Raw genomic sequence first — 17,527 nt, forward strand, 5'->3', positions numbered from 1 at the left:
CTGCTGTTTTGATTTAAACTGTTTTCCAAGCATTTCAGTTAATAACAAAAGACAGTCCATTCCAAGAGATTCTAGCTTGAGGAAGTCATGAAATTTAATTCATTTTTGCAACTTAAATATATAATCGCTGGCATATGGTAATAGTAAATACAGGGGGAAATGTCATTGTTTCAGTCAAATTTCTGCATTCAGTCAAAACCTAATAGTTGTAACATCAAACTGTATTTTCCATTGAACAGGAAATAAAGCATCATTTTTTCAAGGAAAATAGACATGCAATTGCATGCCTATTACATTGCTTATATAGCTTTATTTTTAGCTTTCTCCATTGTTGCTGTTCTAAAGGACTAACAGAAGGGAAACTGTGGAGGGAGAAGATACAAGACAACACCCAGTTGCCCATGGTAGAAAGGACAGAGATATCTGTGCTATGAATAAATGCACTTTCCCTATGTTTTTTTCCAGGCAATAAGCTTCTGTGCCTGGGTTAGGGACTCTGCACCTCACCCTCCCTTCTGCTGACTTGCCAGCCCTTAAGCAATGCAAAGGTGAGGATGAGTTCCCGTAAGGGCTCTGGAATTTATGCAGAAAGAATATTGCTTTTTCTGGATTTATTTGAGAGGTTTTTCTGGGTGCTGGAAGCAGAGTATTTAGTTTAAAGTCTATCTGGCATCAGCCCATCTCCTCCTCCCTCCATGAGCACAGGTCACTGATGTACTACTGCTGGTCTTTCCCCCTCATTCAGTGGTGCTCTCTTCTGAGCCTCTGAATTTCGTGGTTACTTATGGGCATTTAACTTTATTTCTACTTCATCTGTTTGTCTGGTTTTCAGGCATGACCCATAGTTTTCTCCTCTTGCTGTCTAGGCATGAGTTTCATGTGTTGCTTCTGATTTCTCTAATGCACACCAACAGTTTGCAGCTTTGGCACAGCTGATTTGTCCTGTCTTTGTCTGTAGCAGGGCCATGCTCAGATGGCTGGATAGAGCTGGTGACAGAGAGCTTATTTGCCCTATGCAAATAAACACAGAGGACAGGGGGTTACAATTTTATCATTACCTGAAATATTCTAGTTCTTGTCTGTCTCTCTCACCCCAGCAGCATCTCTGATTTGAGAGCATTTTGGCTGCTTTTTCTTCCCCTGAGCTCCATCTCCTCATTGATTTCTGCACACAGTTCCTTCCTCTTTTTCATAATTGACTGGTTTGCTCCTCCAGCCTTGCACTTCATCCATCTTCTTACTTCCCCTCTCTGATCTAATTCTCATGTCCGCTTCCACCATTTTTGCTGCTGGAATGTAAAGCATCCCTCCAGAAAAATAGAAGATCTCTGTCAACTTTTACCATCCCCCTCTTACTCCCTCTTCCTTCACCTCTATCATCTCCCCCAGATGGTGGGACAAATACTCGCCTGCACTCATTCTCAGGCTTGTAAAATTGGCATATTCACTTCTCTTTCTTTTTCATGTGATGATGTGAAACAGGGATAATTCTAAACATTTTTCTGCTGCTCAGGGCTGGGCTCAATTTGAGGAAAAAGGTTTCTGAGGCTATTGTGGTCTTCAGAGCACTGCAGAGCTCCAGTCTCACTGTTGTGTTCTCACTCTGTATCTCTTTGACTGTGACAAATTGCTGCTGTATTCGCTGCTTCTCAAGATATGAAAGACAAAAGTGAAATCAGACCTGGCCATTGATGAGTACAGAGGTTAATGGAGCTAAAGAGCATTCTCTGTCCAAGGGCATTGTTGTACACTGAAATGGCCTCAGTCATTATGTATATTTTTTCTGCTTGCTGAAGAGGCACTGGGCAAAGGGGATTTCTGTGTGCTGAGATGGCACCTGCTTTGAACCCCCAGAGCAATTCCTACAGTTTTATGAAAATAGTGTATCTCAGTCTTTCAAGGACCTCAGAAGTCTTGTTGAGAGTTGAATACTTTGGGATTTCACAAGTTCTCTCCATGGACAAATCAGCAGGATCAGGGTACCCTGGGCTTGTAAGAGTATTTTTGAGACCATGCATCAGAAGTCAGATAAAGTAAAACAACAAGGCAGATTAAAGAAAACAATAAATGTTCTTTATTCCAACAGAGTACATGGTATCTAACTTCTCACAGAACTGGAAATTAAGTTACAAAACAGGAAAAAAAAAAAAAAGCCTAGAAAATATAAATAAATCATTGGTTGGTAGCTGCCTAAAACTCTGTTTCATCCTCCCAGTTTCATTGTGTGGTGTGTCACCCAGGCCGAACCCACATTCACAACCTTCATGGAACCAGTGCTTTTTTTTGTCCCTGACCCCCCACTTTTTTTTATCTTTTTTTTTTTTTTTTTTAACATGTTTCTTCATTATGCAGCTCATGAGTACAGACTGAATCTCAAAGAAAAATGCTCTGTTTTCCTATGGCTAGATTTGGAAATACCAGTTTGTGTTCCTTTCACACTGGCCAAAAATGCAAAGGCAACGTTGCCAAGTGTGCTTTTCCTGAGCAGGCCATTGGTTTTGATGGATGCCTTGCCTTTTGCACGTATGGAGGGAGGAAGCTCTCTCAGTAGGCTTGCTTTCCTCCTGCTGTGGCTGAGCTCCCTGGCCAGCCAGTCCTTCTAGCTCAGACAGAGATATTTGCTTTTTACAGAACTTCCCAGGTCACCTACGTTAAAGAGCAATATGTGGATACTGTATTAAATCCAGCAACTGTCCTGTGTCTGTCTGATCAGGTTAGACATGATACATAAACATGCTAGAAAATGGTTTCAGCAGTAGAGTTCAGCCTGTGTGACACCCACCTTGAGGCACTGGCAGTTTTAGGAGGTTGCATTCCAGACGTTAACGCTCTTGTGGTGGAAATGATGGACACTGCATTGCAGAAAGAGCAAAAAGCTCAGTAAAAAGGATCTGTCATGCAATTGCATGCTCTGATGATCACAGTTTTACCACATTCACTGGTCTTGCTCTTCTAAGAAATTGTCATACCATGCTACAGGGCAGAAGCTTAAGAACCTAAAAAGAAAGTGTGTTTTTGTGAGGTATGGATAACACTTTTAATTTTCACTTGCTGAATTTTCTCCTTGCTGGCTTCTTTTAGAGCATCCATAACTCAGATTTACTTGACAGCACTACAGAAACAGACATGGTTGATATCTTGGGAATCAAAGACATGATGATTTTTTTTTATTTTAAGGGCTGTCTAGCCTGTTTTATCCTTTCCAGCCTAATGGAGGTTTGTTTGGTACAGGACATCCTCTGATGATAGTAACTTTCATCATTTATGAGCAAAGTTTATTTTTTAGTGAACTAAAAGTGTTCCTTCTAAGGAGATTTCCTCCATTTTCTTTTGGGCAAATTTGTATAGCCTGAGATCTGAGTTTAGACTTCTGTTAGGCTTTTTATTCTCTCTCTCTTGTTTTTTGAGGTTTTTTTCCCCATCTGAAGAGGTTTTCTCTGCTGAAAACCTTGAAGGTTTCAGCTGTTCAGACCATTTACAAGAAGCACTTTCACAGGCAGTAGCTCTACAAAAGAGAGGAAAAATCGAAGTGACTACTTATAATAATGAAGTTAAATGCAATTTTAAGTGTTTGTGAACTGCAACTGACTGAAAGGGTGCCAAATATTTTGCAAATATATACAAAAAGACAGGCCCCTGCTCTAATCAGCTTGTAAATTAAAAGGAAAGTACATTGGCAAGAGCAGAAGAGATGATATGACATGCTTTAAATAGTTTATAGGGAGCTGGAGGATTGTTGTTTATTTGGTGATGTTGGGAAAATATTTAATGTGCTTCGGTTAAGCTCTTTATAGAAATGCTTCTCCTCCCCCAGTTTTCTTTTCCAATGACTGTTTTGGAGATTAAAACCAGCAAGTTTAGAGTAGATGGAAAACGGAGAAACCTATTTCGAAATTGACAAAACCGCGAGTAAATCTTTATAGATACTTTTTATGTGAGTCAGGCTTTCTAAAGTAATTATCGTAATGTAAGAAAGGATCATCGCTTCGCCGCCCCTGCGGACGGCGAGCCAGGGTCGCAGCTGGTGTAAATTGAGATACCTCCTATGTGGTGTGGGTGGCTGGGGAGGAGGTGGCCGTGCCCCCCTTGCAGGGTCCCCGGGCCATCCCCGAGCTGCACCCGGCGGCAGCGGCGGCTCCCGGGACTCCCCGCACCTCCGCTGCTGCCCCAGCCCTCCCAGACAACCGTGAACTCTTTAACCTTTAAAAATTTTCTATAGCAAGACTACAATTTATTGAAAAACAGACCAACAAACAAAAAAGCCCAAACAACTTTATGTTTAGATTTCACTTGCCGCTGCTGGAGTCAGACGCAAAGTGGGGTGCGTTTGCATTTCCGAGGGCGCAGGGCTGGGGCAAGTTCCCGGTGTTGGTTTGGAAAGCTCAGATAGGTAAATTAATATGTACTTTAACGTCGTCTTCCCAGAATCTGGAAGGTGACTCCGGCATCTGGGAGGGTTTTTTGCTTCTTTCCCTGCTGTTTAATGTTGCTGGTGATGACTTCGCAGATAAGTGTCTTCAGTACATCCGGAGTTTGCGTTCAAAGCAGAGACTAATTGTGGGGAACGTTTCAGAATAAACACATTTCTCTTCCGAAGTAATGTGTTTGTAAGGAAAAAAATATATAAAAAGGAGGTTGAAGTGGATAATTTGTTTAGTTTTTGTTTGTGTTTTTTTTCCCCCCTTTTTACTACAGAATACGCTGGAATTTCGTTTGAAAATAGAACCATCCTTAGAGGGAGGCACGGTACAAAATTTCGGCCTGCAACCACAACAAATACCCCTGAAGCCTTGCTCACATCTTCTGAAAGCATAGAAAAACGTTATTAAAATACAACGAGATCATTTTAAAACTCGTGTCCCTCATTTGGAGACGACCCAAAAAACTGCGCAGCTTCTGAACCGGAGGCTTTAGGTCCTGGGTCAGTTTTAAGTGCTTTTGCAAATTTCGACAGAAGTGTTTTCAGCCGAACACAAATTTCCAGGCTTAAATTGCCTTCTTCCTGTCCCGGGATGCCAGGGCTTTGCACAGCTGAAATTGCACAGCTCTTTTCCCCGGATCCTCTTACTTATTCCAGCGTTCAGAGCCCGCTGGCCCGGGCACCCTTTCGCTGCTCTGGGTCAGCCTGCGCTGCGCTCGGCAGCCTCTTCCCAGGCGCGGCTTGAGCCCTGCTCCCGTCTCTGCTTTGGCGGGATGCTTTCAGGACAAATCCCGGTTAGCGCATTCCCTGCTCCTCCCTAGCAGAGCCAGAGGTGCGTTCCATCCTTCCCCACGCGTTACCACAGCGGCTCCGTACCGCCGCAGCCCCTGCCCGAGCGGCCCGGGACTGGCAGGGCTGGCTGCCCCTCTTGTCTTAAAGCGTTTCAAGGGCAGAGAGATAGGAGGAGTGGAGATTTCCACCGGAGCCAGCGCTGTCCTCGGGCTTCACCGGGGCCCAGGCCCGAGCGTTTCCCCTATGTGCGGGGCACCGAGCTCCGGGACTGGCCACCGGCTCCCCTCGGGCCCTGACTGGAGCCATCGGGGCGCGCAGGCATTTCCGCACGGACACCGGGAGAAGCTGGAGAGGGCTCCCAAGGGCGGAGAGCCCTGCCGGGACGGCGGGCTGCCCGTGCGCTCCGAGTGCCTCTGATCCGGCTGCTGGAGCCGCTCGCACCCGACCCGCCGGCTTCCCCGAGGGCGGCTGGCGGGTCCCCGGCGCTCGGGCCGCTCTTGTGGCAAGATCTGTGCCTGGATCCCGAAGCCGCTCTGCTGCCCGCAGCTCCGGCACGTCCCGGCCGCGGCGCGGAGGGTGTCCGCAGGTGGGTGCCGCCTCCCGCGCCGAGCCGGGCCCCTCACCAGCAGATGGTGCTGCGGCCGCCCCATCCCCGGGGCTGCGGGGCCCCGACGGACCGCACCTGGCCCGGCTCAGCCCTCCGCCGGCAGCCCCTCCGTCACCGGGACGGCAGCGGCACCGGGGCCCTGCGTCCCGCATGGGCGATGCGGGAAGTGGGGCGGGCCACGGCGGCCGAGGGCCCAGGTACGGGGGCACTGCGTGTCCCGGAGGTCCAGACTTCTTGTGGGAGTTCGGGGCTTGCCCGGGAAGCGGCTGCTGACAGAGAGCATGTCCGATTCGGATGGACATTCCTTGATGCTCCCGGGATTGTCGGCAGCCGCCACCGATCCCCGGCCCGGTGCCACGACTTTGCGCCCGGAGCTGATAACCGCAGCCGCCTGCACTTCTGCAGCGCGCCGAGCCCGGTTCGTCCTGCCCCGGTCCGTCCTGGAGGCAGCGACGGAGGGCTGGCTCCGGAACGGTGGTCGTCGTCGGTGCCATCAAACCCTGCTGCCCTTTCCATCCCCGATGCAGATGTTTCCACACCAGGCACTGCTGCTGCCGCCCCTCTTCTTTCCCCGCCGCTGGTCGGACACCGATGGGCCCAGAGGCAGGCGGGAAAGGGCGACCAGCGGCTCGGTTCCCCGTGCCCCGGTTCCCCGCAGTGCCCGACCGCCTTCGTGCGAGGACCGGCCGAGCTCCAGCCTCGAGCAGGGCGCACCGAGCGTGCCGTGCCGGGTCCCGCGGAGCCTCCGGCGCTCAGTCCCGAGGGCCTCGCCCAGCACCGCGGGTCCGGCGAGGTTTGGAGCTAACTCTTCCCTCAGGTAGTGTTTGGGTTTTTTTCGGGGTCATTACCCGCCCTTTCCCCAAGCAGAGCCGTCCTCGCTGCCTTACCGTCCCTGTCGTTCCTGCAGCCGGCGACCATCTCGGGCTGTGCTGGCCAGCCCCCGCCCTCCGGTCCCCGTCCCGAGCTCCTCGGTGTCTCGGTGTCCCGGCTCCGTCCCGGTTTCGCTTGGTGCGGGAGCCCAAAACGTCCGCCGCAGCCGGCGCAAAGCGAAAGCTCGGTGCTGGCGGGGCTGCGGCAGGGCGGCGAGCCCCGAGCCGAGGGGGTTAAACCAGGAGCCTCCCCTTACCTTCAAAAAGTTAAAAATGTCTGGAGCCTGCATCTCTTAAAGGGGCGGTGCTGGTTGCAAGGAGTCTTGGCACCGGCTGCGAGAAAGGCTGGTCAGGGGCGTGAGTTCCCCTCCACCAACACCAAAACATTGCAAAAAAAGGCAGAGCGCCCCACACTTTAGATAAGGACAATTAGCCACCAGCGAGCCCCTGCAGACAGCGAGTTAATTAGGGGTTTCCTGCTCTCCGGCATGCCCTGTCCCAGCTCCTGCCCCCCAGGGCTCTTAGCCCTGATGGCACCTGGGCTGGCCCTCATGGCCACCTTCTCTCTGCCCTCCCAGGCTGGGGACAGGAGAGCACTGCCGGTGGAGAAACCTCCAGGTGTGAAGGGAAGAACTCTCATTCTCCTTGATGTCAACACCAAGAGCCCTGTCAGGATAATCAGTGAGAATTTCCTCTCCCTGCAGCTGGACCCCTCCATCATTCATGATGGCTGGCTCGATTTCTTAAGGTAAGGCAGGAGCCCCCCGGCGCCCTCCCCACGCCGCCCGCGGGGCGCCCCGGCGGCCCCGCCGCCCAGCCCTGCCGGGCTCCGCGCTGCTGGCGGCGCTTGTTGTGACGGAGGGAGCGAGGCCATGGTTTCCATTAAGATGCACATGTTTGCAATGGAGAAAGCATTTCGGAGACTTATCAGTTATGACTGAAAAAATGTCGTGCTCCCCTCGCTCCAGCAACCGCTCCTCTGCAAAAAGCACAACACGGGGCCGAGGCAGCACAGGGGGGGAAAAAAAAATCAAAATCAAACAAAAAAACAGCAGCAGGAACGGGGCCGCCTGCCGAGCCGAGCCGAGCCTTCCCCGGGTCCCGACGGGCAGAGAGCGGGTGTCGGCCAGGTCTTCTGAGCCCTCCGCTCCCCGGACCTGCAGCGCTGCGCGGGGGGCAGAGCCGGGCTGCAGCTGCGCTGGGTTCCACCGGTGGTGCGGAGCGGCCGCGGCCTGGAGGCGCTGGGACGGCCAGAAAGCCTTCTCCCTGCTGGGTAAGTCGGGGAGGGAGAGCGGGTCTCCTCCGCACGCCCGCTCCGAGGGTCCTTTCGGCAGCCGGGGAAGGAGCAGGGCGAGGATGCGGGAAGGCGTGAGAAGCGGAGCCGGGACGGCTCCCGCTTTTCTCCCCTCCCCGGCGGCTCGGCCCTTGGCACGGTCCCGAGTGGCGGTGAGCGCCTCTGCCTCCTGGACGCCGCTGCACTTGTCCGGAGGGCGCAGCAGGACGGGGGGAGCTGGGCCCGCCGGTCTCCGGGCCAGCACGGGCGGGCGGGGCGGCTCCCGCTGCAGGGCCGCGCTGCTCGGCCCGCTCGGAGCCCCGCGGCCGCTGGTACCGCCGTGCGCCGCCCCGGGCGGGGCAACGGGGCCCGCCAGGGCGACGGAGGGTCCTCGAGCCCCCTGGTCCCCGGTCTCTGGCGGTACTGGGGAAATGAGGGCCCGGCCCGCGGCTTCCTCAGCCTCCTTTCTCCTCTCCCCAGCTCCCGGCGGCTGGTGACCCTGGCGCGGGGCCTGGCCCCCGCCTTCCTGCGCTTCGCGGGCAAGAGGACGGACTTTTTGCAGTTCCACAATGTGAAGAACCCGGCCAAGAGCCGCGGCGGGCCCGGCCCCGACTACTACCTCAAGAACTACGAGGACGGTGAGCCCCGGGGCCGGCGCGGGGGGCGGGCGCTGCAGCGGGGGCTGCGGGAGCCGGGCGGTCCCGCTCCGCCTGCCCCGCTCTCCCCGCGCCCGGACACGCTGCCGCCGGGCACCGGCCAGGGGAGAATTCCCGTACCCTTTCTTTCCCGAGAGAGGGGAGCCGAGGAGCTCGGCGGAGCTCGCTCCCCCCATTGCCGGTGGGTTTGGCGGGTGTCGGCCCCCGGGAACAAAAGACCAGCACTGGGGAGCGGGACTTTTCATATTCCCCAGCCCCGCTGCGTCCTCCGTCTCCCTCTGCCCCCGAGCCCCGGGCGGGCAGCGCCGGGCACAGAGGAGACTTTGCCGCGGCTCCAGGCGGCGGCCAGGCATCGGAGCCCGGGATGTCTGTGCGCTCCCCATCCCGCTCCTCTCGGGAGCTTTGCTTTTCCCCAGGACCTTGCCGCTGCGCGTTTCTGTGCCCGCCGCAGCCCCTGGGGCTGCCCGCTGCCCCTCCGGGCTTGGTCACGGTCGGTCCCCGGGTGCTGGTGCCCGGCCGGGGCTGCTCCCCCTCCGAACCGCTCGGCCATCCGAGCTCTTTCCAAAGTCACCGCCTGGCCCCTGCTTTTCGGCTGCTCCCCTCTTCACCATCTGCCCTTCTCCCCACCGGACTTCGGTACACAAAACGCTTTCACCTTTCGCGGCCCATAATTCACATAAAGAAAGTGCGTAGGAAAGTTAGGGCCATATCTCCGTCCTAAGGCACTTCTTTTAAGAAGCAGAATATCATGTCCACGTGCAAGAATTTATTGATTTTTCTCTCTTGCTTAGTTTGTTGATTTTTTTAAAGAAACAAGCTTTTTTTTTTTTTTTTTTTTTTCCTTACTCTACGACTAACAGAAAATTAGCTTAAGATTTTTCCATAAGTAATTCTGAAGGCCAATTAATGCCAGACAGATCCCACAGGGCAGGTCTGTGGAACAGAGGAAATTTTGCAGAGATCTAGTCAGCAGCAGTCCTGAATGGAAAAAGCAGATGCATTTGCCAGTTTTCTGATGGCTCTCACTCCTGCTGCTTCCCTACATAACATCTGAGCTCTCTGAGATGAATGTCCTTCTATTCCCACTCGCAGGCAGGTGGGTAAGATTTTGTGCTCCATCTTTCACTTGGTCTCCAGCTGGGGCAACCCCGATGTTATTCCTTGTTTTTCTTCTTGTAACAAATCTCAGTTGAACGGTATGTTGTAAGCTTTGCCTGCTGAGATGTACTTCAGGAAAAAATGCTAACCAAACTTGCCACAGACACCTGGTACAGTAGAAATTAAGTGTCGTGCATAAAATTGGGGATGAGACTCATACAAAACATTTGTAAGAATAAATTTCCCCACCTTCCATATTTCAACAACTTGCAAGACAAAACTTACACTTCCTTATTAAATGTCTTCACAACAGCTTTCATGTCAAGAGAGGACTGAAATATTTTGGCTTTTTTTTTTTTTCAGTTTTCCTCATGGCAATAAAATTGAAATGTAGCAGCCTTCAAAATGAAGCTTTTCATAGAAGTTGTAACCACAGGTCTTAACTTTTCATCACTTAAATATGGAACAGGACCATTGTGAATGTGGGTGAAGGAAGGGGAAGACACATGTGGTGTGTATCAAGCATTGGTGTAAATCAGAAAGGTGTGGTAAAAGGGATTTCCTGCCTGGAAGCAAAGCTCTCGTATTTGTTCTTAAGATCTGTGTGCAAACTCCAGGGTCAGGGAGTTTCACCCTGTTTGGATAAGGGGTAGAGTTGCTAGTAGCTCACATCCTTTTGTGCCGAGGCTGCACTAAGTGCTTCACTAGAGGGATCCAGTTTTCCAAAATAAAATCCTGATGCCACCACAGTTCTTTGCCCTGCTGTAGTGGGTATGAGCAGCATTTGGATCACTGGTCCCGTTTTGGTTCTCTCATCTGTGGCTCACCCAGGACCTGCTGGGATCAGGACACACAGTTTGCTGTTGCTGCTGAGGACTTACAGCCTCAGCAGACAGCACAGAAAACTGATGGCAATCAGCACCTGAGCATGGGGGAAGCCAACCAGCATCCTGCTAGGTACCCTTCCTTCTCTCCAAGCTGTCTGGGGTGGTTGGGGTTGTTTTCCGTGTCCATGGGCTTTTATATGTCCAGTACCTATTTTCTGAAATTTCTTATAATGGCGTGGGAGTGGGGAAGATGTTGGGGGGCTTGATTAGTTAAAAAAGTCAGAAAACATTTAACAGATAAATCAGTGAATTTTAAAGCCTTATGAAGCACTCTAGTAATTTTTAGTGACGTGGCAAGTGATTGTTTGGTTGTTTTCTGCTTTGAATGTTTGTCTTTTTGCCACTTCTGCCCGTGGGTGCACACAGACTCCAGGCCTATGCCTGCAGGGTCTGGGCTCTCTTTGCAGCCCCCAGGGGTGTTCCCGTGATTTGTGTTCCCCTGTGGCCTGTGCACAGAGAGGGAGGGAAGGGCACTTCCTATGCTCCTCTAAGCTGCAGCAGCTCACAGAGTACAGGACTGAGAGGTGAAGGGCACATGTGCAAGACTGCTCAGAGAACTGCAGTTACAAGTGAGTGACTGTGAGTGGTGTTCACATCACAGGCAGCTGCACCCCACCGTGTGCTCACTGGTGTGGCCCTCTCAGGCATTCAGATGGGAGGTAGCAACACCAACAGGACTGCTTTGCATCATCCTTCATGGGTCCTGTGACCATGCTTGCTAGAGTTGGAATGAGTCTCCGTACGGGGATCTTCATCTTGTAAATCCCCCTCTGCTACCCTGGTGCTCTTCAGACCAGGTGTTCCTCACTGTTCTCTTTGCTGGTTTTTTCTGTCTCTGTGGTGCTCTGCCTTCCTGACTATCAGACCTCCTCAGAGGTTCACCTTACTCTTCCCCTGCACTAAAAAATTGTATTTGATTCCCTTTTAAATGGTCCCAACAATGCACACCTCCACCTTCTGAAAATTGCTTTTACCTAGGCTTGCCTTTGGGTTTACCAACCCATTTTTTCCCACTTCTTTCACAGAAAGTGTAGGTACTCTCCCAGGGTAGCAGTAGTTGCTTTTGACTTGTATCTAAAATGTACTTCGTTTTTCTGAAATAAGGTGTCTCCTTTAGGTTTCAGGGTAACTCATTTCTTGTTCAGATTTTTCCTGGAAATGCAGACCTGGAAGTATTGTGTGTTACCAGGGCTGTATAATATCTTTCCTTTGTATGTGTGAACAGCCTCACCCCAGTCTAAACTTGTCATGTTTGGGCAGCAAAGGCAACAAAGTGGTGCATGCTCCGTGGTTACTGCCTGTGATGCCCATGAAGAGGGTGCCCATGGCCATTTGTTTCAGCACTGTGTATAAAACCGGCACAGCAATTTCATCACTTGCTGGCAGATCTGTCAGAACCATGATAGATGCTCTTGGTGAGCCATAGGGTGTGCAGTCCCTGTGGGTGGTAGCATGGCTATTGGCACCTCCTGGACTTTGCTAGGTGTTAGGTCAACTAAGGTGTTATATTAACACCCCACCTATGTCTCACACCAGGTGGCTTCCATCCCATGCAGCCCCTAGTTCAGATGGTCACTCCTGGAGTCCACCCTATTTGGATAAGGCATTGGGTTTGCTAGAAACAGAAACCCAGTTTAATGTATGTCAGGCTCTGTGGTACCAGGAGGTGGGGCTGTGCCAGAGACTTTGTGACATTTTATGATCAAGAGGTGTAACATTTTTAGCCTGAAAGACTTTTCCCTCCCTTAAATGGTGTTTCCCTGTATGTGCCCTGCTGAGCTCGTTTTTCTTCCCCGGCTGTGCTCAGCGTTGTGTTTTGTTATCTGGAGATGTGTTTCTCTGCTTCCATAGGCACGTGTCTGATTCCAGGGCAGGTACCAGGAGCTAGGGTTTCATGCTCAGTCTGTGTAGTAGGCCTGCTTCTCCTTCTGCTGTGGGGTTTGCTAACGAGCAATCTGCTCAGCGTGTCCTTTCAACCGCCTCACATGTGCCAAAGACCTGTTGGGTCTGAGGAATGGGACAGCAAGAAACACTGGTCTCCAGGAAAATGGGCTTGAGCAGCTCCTCTTTGGAGCAAAAGCACGGCTTGTTGCTGGTACAAAACCTCTTCTGAAGCTGAGTTTGCTAAAACCAGACTTGCAAACTGCCCTGGAGCTTGGTGTTCAAGTGTTATGTGTGTGTGTGGAGTCCTGGTCTTGTTTCAGCAAGAGATGCTGTGGGTGCTGTCTCAGCACCTGAACCTAGAGCCCATTTTGGAAGCTCCCTGCTGGCGCTCCAGTATGAGTTTGGTGGGTTAATGTGGAGCCTCCTCATCTGCAGGGTGGTCCCCAACAGCCTCACCTCAAAGCCACAGAGGCATCTCTGGACAGCCTGTGGTGGCACAGACATTGTTATAGCTTCCACCGGTGCAAATGTGCTGTGAAGGAAGACTCCAGTGGAAAAAGAGGAGTTACTCATAGCTGGAGTTCTCAAAGATGTGTTGGTCCAAGTGCACAGCCTCTCGCTCCTCTACCCCATCCTTTTGTAGACTTTTGTAGCCTTTTTATGGCTGAGAAGAGACCGGAGGACACTTTGTGTGGCCCTTTGTGGGCCAGGGAGGGAGAAGGGAAGGGGACTATATTTGCATGATGTATGTAGTGCATCCAAGAAGTTTCTGAGCTGAAGTGTGTATGGACAACACATTTCAAAAATACTCTTTTAATTGCTGGTAAGTTGCTTCCTTCTATTTTGTTTCTTCTTTATTTTTTTTTTAAAGGGGATGCCAGGCATCTGAAAAAATGGCCAATTACGCAAAAAAAAATTACAAAGACACGTTTCTTAAGCCTTCCATACTAGTCAGGGGATTTTGCAGTATAGTGTAGGAAACTTCACATCATGCTGTGAAATACTGGCATAGGTTTTCTGTGTATTCTCTCAGTGCTGATCCATTCCTTCAGGCATCCTCAGGTACCCAACACTGCACCTAAGCCTCAAAATTTCTCTGGAAGTGGGAATACCTTTTCACCCTTGCTCAGTCCATACTGCACAAGTGTCTGTCCAGGATGCTGCTAGAACATGTGCCAGGGTATTGAGTGGAAATTAAGATAATAAACTGCTAAATGACATGAGGATTCGTTTATGTAGCTACACAGGGAATAGAGCTGACCCCAGCCAGGGCTGTTGTTCCCACTCTTCTGCCCCTTCTGGCATATTCCTGCACTCTTCCATGCCTGGAGCTCGAGTTTGTGTGGTGAGTCAGTTCAGGGATCTCAGCTGACCAAAATTTGATGGTGGAGATGTGATTGCACTTCAGCTTGTTCAGTTGCCAAACTGATTAATGCCATGTGGCATGTTTATATGGACCAGGCAGAAGTGTAGAGGACAGTGGTGGCAAAGGAAAGCTGCACTGAAAGCAGATGGGACTGTAGCAATCTCAGTCTTGGTCAGATTAAATCCTTCAAATCTATGTCCTGAAGGCAGGAAATCTCACCTTGTGTTTTTCTGCCATCAAAAGGACTTATGTCCATGCTTTCTTTATGATCTGTGCACTGTTCTTCGGCTGCTGCCCTTGTGCTGGCTCTGGCACATTTCTGATCCTCTGCTAAGCCAGCAGAAAATTATTTCAAGTAAAAAAAAAATAAAAAAAAAAATCAACAGCTTTACTGTAGATTTAGTGAGCAGGATTATGAGGATGATCACGGGGTACAAGGATACCTGAGCCACAGAAAGGGAACGTTGTTGCCACGTGTCTGGGAATGTCCCTTTGGCTCTGCCAGCTCATCAAATTGCAATAGATGTTTCTGAATGGAGAACCATCCCATTGTCCTGGTAAAAACAAATAAACGAATTTTCCTTAATTCAAGGAATCATCTTCTGTTTCTGGTCACCCAGGGCCCCTTTTCTGCCTGCTTTGTGTCCCTCAACAGTTTAGACATCTGTCCTTTCAGAGCTTGAAGAGGAAATAGATTTTTTTTCACCCTCCAAGTGTTTCAAGCACAGTTCCTTAGGGAAGGCTGTAGCATTTCAGGCATAGCAAGAACTCAATCCCCAAGATGGGAAAATTCTCTGATGTCCTTCAGACTTCTGGGATTTGCCAGACCTGGGGCTGCTCCATGTCTCAGCATGAGCTCTGAGGCAGTCTCCTGCTCCCAAGTTCCCAGGCACCACGACTGCAGGGAAGGAGCTACAACCTGCTCTGCCTCCATAAGGAGTCCCAGGGCTTGGCCTGGGAAAAAGTCCTTAGAAATTAAAAAAAAAAAGATACAAAAGGTTTGTAGAAATCATGTTATGCAAGGTAAGGGAGATACAGCCTGGGCAGGAGATACTTCCAAAGATTGCCTGTTTATCTCCACTTTTTAAATTAAAAACTGTTCTTCTATAATCATGCATGAAAAGTGCTTTAATTACTGCAGGAAATGGTGCAATTAAACAATTAACTTCTGTTTTGTTAGCTATTTGCTTGTGTGTTGGTGAGATAAAAAGATCCCTATGATATATTTCATTGTTTGTAACAAGCATCCTAAATTCTGCTTTAAAATTGCATATTTTTGTTAGTTTCACACTTCTTTCCATGCTACATCTACTTTGTATGAATTAAAAGTGATTCATGCAAAACTATATGCAAGGGGAAAGACGTGACTTTTTGTACACAACTATCCATTTTAAATCATCAGCTGGCATTCAGGGAAAATGTTCTGAATTTATTATTGATTGGTCTCTGAATACATTTAGGTATGTAAAAAGTGAATCTAATGTTAGGGATATTAGCAAATAATTGGAAACATTCACTGAGAGCATTCTTATGCTATAAGTAAGGTTGGTGCTGACATACTAATCAGTGTAAAGAATAAATATGTGAGGAGTAGAATGATGGAAGTGATCAAAGTCATATCTTTCAGTCATAGAGATTTTTCATTATGGAAAAAATGACAGAGATTATGACCAAAGCTATGAGCTCGGTGTCACACAGAGAAGACAATTTGGGAATGATTATTTCCTTGTTTTCATGACACAAGAAATAGCGAGCATCCAGTGGAATTATTACATATAAAATGAAGAAATATGACTTTTTTTTTAATATTGTGGGAAATAACTTGTGGAACTCATTGTCAGGGAATTCTTCCCAGCTAAAATAAAGGAATGATACTAATGTGTCAAAGATTTGCCCATTAAAGACAGACACAATGAAGATGCAATTTGTGTCTTGAGAAATTTTCTGTCTTTCTAAATAAAAGTTGTGTTCCAAATTTCACAATCACTGGGCATTTTATAATAATTCCAGCAGACAAACCTGTTTTTAAAAGCATTTAAAATTTGTTGATTTGAAAAGTAGGTATTTTACAAATTCGGCAATTTGAAAATCGGAAGACTTTTGCCTGGTCACTCATTAAACATTTGTTTAATTTTGGTACTAACGTAATTTCCTAATATTCTATTTGTTTAAGAAGTGTTCAGGTTTTGTTAGAATAAAATAGAGGGGTTTTTTTTCCCTTTTGAATTCAGTTTTCAAGACTGTAAATCTGAAGCAAACGGTCCCCTGGGGAGGATGGCCAAACTCAGCTTGTTGTGGTGCCGTGGCAGCGGTGACTCTTGCTTTTGCTGGAGCGGTGATTGCTGAAGGCAGTGCTCACTTTCACACACACAGACACAGAAAGATGAATTATTTCTCCTCTTTACCCTTCTGTCACACATCCCTCTGACAATAATCACATCCCCCTCTCCTGTCCACATACACCTGGGACTGTGCCTTCCTCCTCCCAGCTTCCCGGCGATCAGCTGCAGTAGTCTGTGTCTGCTCCATGACTCCAGCAGCTCCTGGAACGGAATTGCCTATGGGCAGATGGTGGCGTGAGCCACGGGCTGGTCACTGCCACACTGGCACTGGCTAAATTCTAGAGAATAGAGCTAGAGAAGATCACTCTGTGCAAGGAAACCCGGCCCTGCCTGGGAGCTGTCTCTGCGTGCTGCGCGCCGTCCTTGAAGTCTCGCAGCCTGGAACTTCTCTGCCCTGCGGGAAGGGGTTACTGAAACCCCTTGGTGCAGGTGACTCACAGAAAGGGACTGGTAGAGCTCAGCTAGCCCTGGGATGCCCGGGAAAGAGCATCGCTGCGGTTGTGCCACTCCTGAAAGGTGTTTTCTAACTTGCTCTTCAACATCTCCTCGGTAGTTTCGGTGACCTCCATGGGCGGCGTGCGCCCATGAAATCTCAGGAGAGGCGGGTCAGGGATGCTCGGAGACAGAGCAGTCCTCCTCCCGGGTCCCGCAGCCTGCCGAGGGGACAGCTCCTGCGGGACCGCTGCCGGCGGGCTGTGACGGGCGCGGGCCGTGCCGAGGCTGTGCCGAGGCAGCCGCAGCTCACCTGGCCGCCACACGGGTGTGCTCCCACCATTCCGCTCGGGGCTGCGGGCCCCGCGCTGCCGCCGCCGCGGGCCCCGCGCCCGCCGCCCCGGAGCGCCTCGCCCGCCGCGCCCGGCCGTGCGGAGCCTGAGCTGGCCAGGGTACTGACCCGGCCCGCCGGGGGCACGGCTCCTGGCCGCCCGCCGGAGGGAAACATTTGGCGTCCTCTGGGGCTATCACATCTGGAGTTCTTCTTTCGCACTCCTGGCAGGAGCTGCTCGGTCCCGTGTTCTGCTGAGCAGTTTATCGCTTTTTTCCCTTTTTTTTTTTTTTTTTTTTTTTTTTTTTTTTTTTTTTTTCTTTCCATAATCGAAGCTCAGGAAGGCAGTGAGTGCCCTTCTTCTGCCTGCTCGGAGCTGCCCTGCCCGGAGCCTCCAGGGTACCATCCTTTTACTTGGCTTCCTTGCATCTGTCTTTTTTCTGTCTCTTCCTTTTAAGATTTGAAAGCTGTGAACTCCTTGCTGTCTGTGTTCCTTGGGCTTCTCTTGCTGAGAATGCCCTTAGGCCTTCAGAAGCTGTGGTCTGCCACTCCTCTTCCCTCAGTGCTGCT

At 50.3% G+C, this 17,527-nt stretch overlaps 1 protein-coding gene across 4 annotated transcripts in view; it reads left to right on the top strand.

Annotated features, from left to right (window-relative positions):
* The first annotated feature begins 7,044 nt into the window (after window positions 1-7,044).
* The window catches only part of HPSE2 (heparanase 2 (inactive)), a 105,961-nt gene continuing 95,478 nt past the window's right edge, over window positions 7,045-17,527 (top strand). For 3 of the 4 annotated variants that reach the window (XM_058841680.1, XM_058841681.1, XM_058841682.1), the window contains exons 1-2: window positions 7,045-7,436; window positions 8,442-8,599. In XM_058841680.1, coding sequence (XP_058697663.1) covers window positions 7,177-7,436; window positions 8,442-8,599 — 418 coding nt within the window. In that variant the 5' untranslated portion in view covers window positions 7,045-7,176. Of the gene's footprint in view, window positions 7,437-7,968; window positions 8,294-8,441; window positions 8,600-17,527 lie in introns of those variants that run through there. The other variant, XM_058841684.1, reaches the window with a different exon arrangement.

Source organism: Poecile atricapillus, chromosome 6 (genome assembly GCF_030490865.1).
Source record: "Poecile atricapillus isolate bPoeAtr1 chromosome 6, bPoeAtr1.hap1, whole genome shotgun sequence".
NCBI classification, from domain to species: Eukaryota; Metazoa; Chordata; class Aves; order Passeriformes; family Paridae; genus Poecile; species Poecile atricapillus.